Source organism: Crassostrea angulata, chromosome 6 (genome assembly GCF_025612915.1).
Source record: "Crassostrea angulata isolate pt1a10 chromosome 6, ASM2561291v2, whole genome shotgun sequence".
In the NCBI taxonomy this organism is placed as follows: Eukaryota; Metazoa; Mollusca; class Bivalvia; order Ostreida; family Ostreidae; genus Magallana; species Magallana angulata.
Window position 1 is genome coordinate 33,976,535 of NC_069116.1, and position 4,700 is coordinate 33,981,234.

At 30.4% G+C, this 4,700-nt stretch overlaps 1 protein-coding gene across 1 annotated transcript; it reads left to right on the forward strand.

Moving 5' to 3' along the window:
• Nucleotides 1-2,715: 2,715 nt before the first annotated feature.
• LOC128187470 (uncharacterized) lies at nucleotides 2,716-4,491 on the forward strand. Its single transcript, XM_052857903.1, has 4 exons — nucleotides 2,716-2,803; nucleotides 2,902-3,063; nucleotides 4,251-4,289; nucleotides 4,403-4,491. The coding sequence occupies exons 1-4, from the start codon at nucleotides 2,725-2,727 to the stop codon at nucleotides 4,489-4,491; spliced, it is 369 nt and encodes a 122-aa protein (XP_052713863.1). The 5' UTR covers nucleotides 2,716-2,724.
• Nucleotides 4,492-4,700: the final 209 nt, after the last annotated feature.

A 4,700-nucleotide genomic window follows, 5' to 3' on the forward strand; every position in this document is an offset into this window, starting at 1 on the left:
AAAAGTAACCGAAAAAAATTTTGCTAGAAACATTATGAAAAATGACTACATTAATCAATTTTAAAAACATACCATTTCAATAGTGCAGTTTGATTTTTAAAAAATAATAGCGCCTAACTGTGAATGAATGCTTTGAACATGAATATTTATGTTTGTTACGAAATTAAATTTCTTTCTGTAAATTTTGATGACAAATTAAAAACCTTCCATTATTTCATACGTATTTTTACACTGCCACACTTCATGGATGATAAGGAATAAATTGCATGAACAAGTGCACATTTTTGTTGGGTATCCTCCACAGGGGGAGATATATATCGAATCTTTTATGTTGTTTACATAAGTGATGCAAATAGTGTGAATTATGTATGGCTTATTTGTTGTCGGTTTTAATGTGGCGTTGGCAATACACCATCAATTAATCATAATATCTCCTCTAGATAAATGGTACATCGAATGGGGTCTGCATCGCATTTCACACCCAGCAGCTGACTTTCACGAAATCAATGTTGTGGGACGTGATGCTCGTTTCTAACATTTATTGAATATTCAATTGATTATTTTTTTTGCGGTAAGACGAAGCACATGCTGTCCGAAGAAAAATAAAATAAGAACGGGAAGCTTTCTACCAATTATGTCTCCCAAGCTAGAAGTACTTATATTAGGGCGGAGCAACAACAGTCATATAGTTTAAATGTATATAATAAAAAGAATTCTTAAATTCTTTTTTACTAGATTTTAAATTTTGTCCCTCGTAGTAGGGGTTCTGACTCAAGGGCGAGGCCAAAAAGGGTTATGTAGTGTGTATATATACAATGTTTAATAAGGGATGTTTGTGAAACAGACATGGGACTGCAAATATTAATTGGCATTTTTGGAAGTCCAAGCTACATAACTCTTGTCAAAGATTGCTCAAACATACCCAAAATCGAACTATGTATACTAAATTTCATTTCAGTATGTAGACAAGTGTTGCTTGAAATTTAAACACACTGTTTGTTTAGCAATGCCATATGGTGGGATAAATTTCGAATGTCAACTTTCTCTTAAATGACGACTTTGTTTATTTTTAGCCTAAAATTTCAAACAAATTTTCGTCAAAGATTTTTCAGTAGATCTTTATTGCATGTGCTTGAAATTTTAATACACTATTTGTTTAGGCATGGCATATGGTGGAATATATTTTTGTACTAATCGGATGTCAGTTTAAATGTCGACTGTTTACTTTACATATTCACATCAGAGCGGGTGTATTACTAGTGAGCATTGGCTCACATACATTTGTAGGAAAAACATGTTTATATCATCATCCCTTTTTTATCGTTCTTCATCATCCAGACAAAAAAAATTGATAGTTTGCTTAGAACTGAGCTTTTTAAAAAAAAAAAAAAAAAAAAGGTCGGAATCGGAGAAAGTGTACACTAAGAAAAGGATGACTTCACTTAGCGTCAGGTTTGGGGTCCTTTCTTGGTTCTATTTCTTAACCGAATATCACTTTTGTTTACTTTTTAAAGAGTTTTGTCAATTTTCAACATGAAATATTTTAGACTGTGATGCAGTAAACTTATTCTGTTTTCTTCCTTACAACTTACCAAAAAATAAAAGAGAAGTTTCGCTTATCTGCCCTTGATTGAACATAAGATTGATATCAATATGCATGAGAAGAGGAGGTGGCATTATCAAAATGGGACTAAAATTAGACTAGCGTGGATAACAATGCCGTGTATTATAAAAAAAATATGTGATCACTCTTTCACCATAGCACTTTCTATTCTATACGGCACAATTATACTACATCCTACGATTTTAACAATAAGTACGTATAGAGAAGACATTAAATCAGTGGTTGACAATAAGCGTGTTCGAAAACATTGTCCTAGTTAGTACATAGAGTGCTAACTTACACGTCACGTGATCGATATTCGTAAGTTTATCATGTGGTGAATTATAATATTCAATATGTATCAACCCCTGGCCACAATAGAGAAAGCGAAAGTAAGAAGAATCATTTTTTTTCCCATTTAAACCATGAGCGCACGTTTTGACGCACGTAATCTCCCTTTGACATACCTTAGATAATGCAAATATACAACTACAGTTAAACGGAGAACAATAGACAAACATGCGCTGACTATGTATGAAGTCAGTGTTAAAAGCGTGCGTCTTCATTTCAAGAAGATTCAAGAAATCGTGATAACCCCCGCTATTTAAAACAGATTCGTACTTGGTAGAAGCATACTTTTATTTAACGTAATTACGTAAAGTTGCAGTTTTACAGCTGACCATTACTGCAATTGAAAGGAAAATGCTTTGTTTTAAAAGTTTATTTTCTCGCAGTTAAGTGCATTCATCGTTTTTATATCCAGGTGTTTGACCTCTTTGATTTGTGGGCCATGACTTTTGATATTGATGGTTTCTTCTTTTTCATATGTTTTATACTATAGTTGGTCAAAATTGTCCGAGAAGTTTAAAATAAAAGCATCTAAAAACAAATTTTAAAACTATACAATGATTGGCGAAAACAGATACATGTAGGATGTCGCATACGAATTTTCATGTTGTTCCTTACTCTTCCCCCAGACGATACATACATGTACCTTGTATGCTTATGGCATTTGCATAATGCATTCATCGGTTGCGGAATGGCGTTGATATTGATTTACAGATTATCTGAGCTGGGTTTAACAGCATTTGATAATCACTGTTTGTCGACTTAAGACAAAAATGAGGAGCAATTTGCAAATCTTATTTATACTTTTGTCTGTTACAAAATTTGATGTGATCAGTGCTTTTTTTGGACCAAGTAAGATAACGCCTTTCTACATGTATTTTCCCTTATTTCTAAAAAAAAAAAAACCCTTTGATATTAGCTAATTAAAATTTCAAAAATTGTTTTTGTAGCTATTGTTATCTGTGAAGAATTTCAATTCTATGGAAATTGCATCAAGGATAAATTATGCTTGTGCTATCGAAACTCTTGGTATAATACCTCGTTTGGTTATATAAGAAGTGTCAGCTCTGAAATCAACGCCTTTTCGGATATCTGCGATTCCTGCTCTAGCCGTAAGTTAACATAACTATGAAAATCATTGCATTCCCCGTTCATTTTATGAATAAGTATAGTATAGTATTAAAACAGCTGTAACTTATTACTGTCTAATATAATTTGGCACAAGTTTACTGTTCAATATTTTTTTAACATGCTAAAGATAAGTTGTGTCTTTGTTGTATATTGAATTTTTCTGTAACTACGACACCGCCATGAGAAATTATTTTGCCTTTTCGGTGACTTCTTACTATAAATATTGCTTTAATTTAAACAATGAAATACTTTCTTTTGTGATTAATACAGGATATGAAGGTGGCGACATAGCTGAAAAAATTCCTAAATTTCTAAAACCAAGCATCTATAAACTGTATGATTTAATATTTATGGTTATTAAATGGTATACTTTTGCAACCAAATATAACAAAAACCCATATCTAAGTTTTGAATTAGTAAAACAAATAATAAAAAACAGGATTCTGCTTGAAAAATATATGTTATTGAAAAACTGTAGATACTCAGATTATAAAAACCACTGGCAAACAATTTGTAACAAGTTTTATTACATTTTTGATTGCTTAAAGTATTCTTTTTTCTTTTTTAAATTATATTGACTTGTGAACATATACTTTGATACATGTACCCCCCCCCATTTTTTTTTTATCTTCTTCTTTATCTCCCTTTGTCTATATTCATTTACTGCTATTATTTATTATTTATTTTTATTTTTGGCAAGAAAAACACATGTTTTCATACTATACGGATAATCAATTTTCTTTATATTAATAAGATATAACAATATGTAGAATCTTGTAATGTATGAAATATGTGTGTATGTGGATTTATGTGTAAACAAAAATAAAAAAAAGAAAGAAAAAAGTTATTAATGAATTGTACAATATATTTCCGTAAGATATAGAGGGAATCATTCATAGTGGATGTATGTAAATCTATCAAACTGAAATTTAAATACAAATATTTATACAAGCATAGAGTAAAGAAAGTTCCTTGGGTAATTAACTTTGGTAGTCGGATGGATATTGCATCAGTTTAAGTTTTAAAACAACAACAAAACGATAAAATATATTAATGAATAAAATTGGTGGTTTCTGTTGTGAAAAGTTCAAACTCTTTCTATAGAGTTTAACCCTTACAAAAAATTACATATTATACAATAACGTTATTCCTATTACCAATATTACAGCTCAGCCAATAAAGTGTATAAATGGAAGCGTATATTCGCGTAAGTACATGTAATTTGTACATATACTAGTATCATTTAAATTTATACTATATTTCAAATAAATATGATTCAATTGTTTTACGAAGTTTTGTAAACTATTTCATTCTTTGTAGGGATTATAACAGGGCTTAGTACATTAAACCTAATACGTCAGACCAGTAAGTACATCGATTTAACTTTTATTCTAAAACAGAAAATTTAGCGTTTAATACATAAAAAAACGAACTAAACTTGTTTACATTTCGTCTTAAAATTCTAATGTTTGTATATATCACATATTGTATATATATCTTGTGAGACAAGTTATTGAGCACTAACATTACCTTGAAGTCGTCTATATAGTTTAACTCGTTTAAAAACATGGAAAGCAATCAGATTTCATTGATATTTTTATAAGTTTTAAGCTCACGG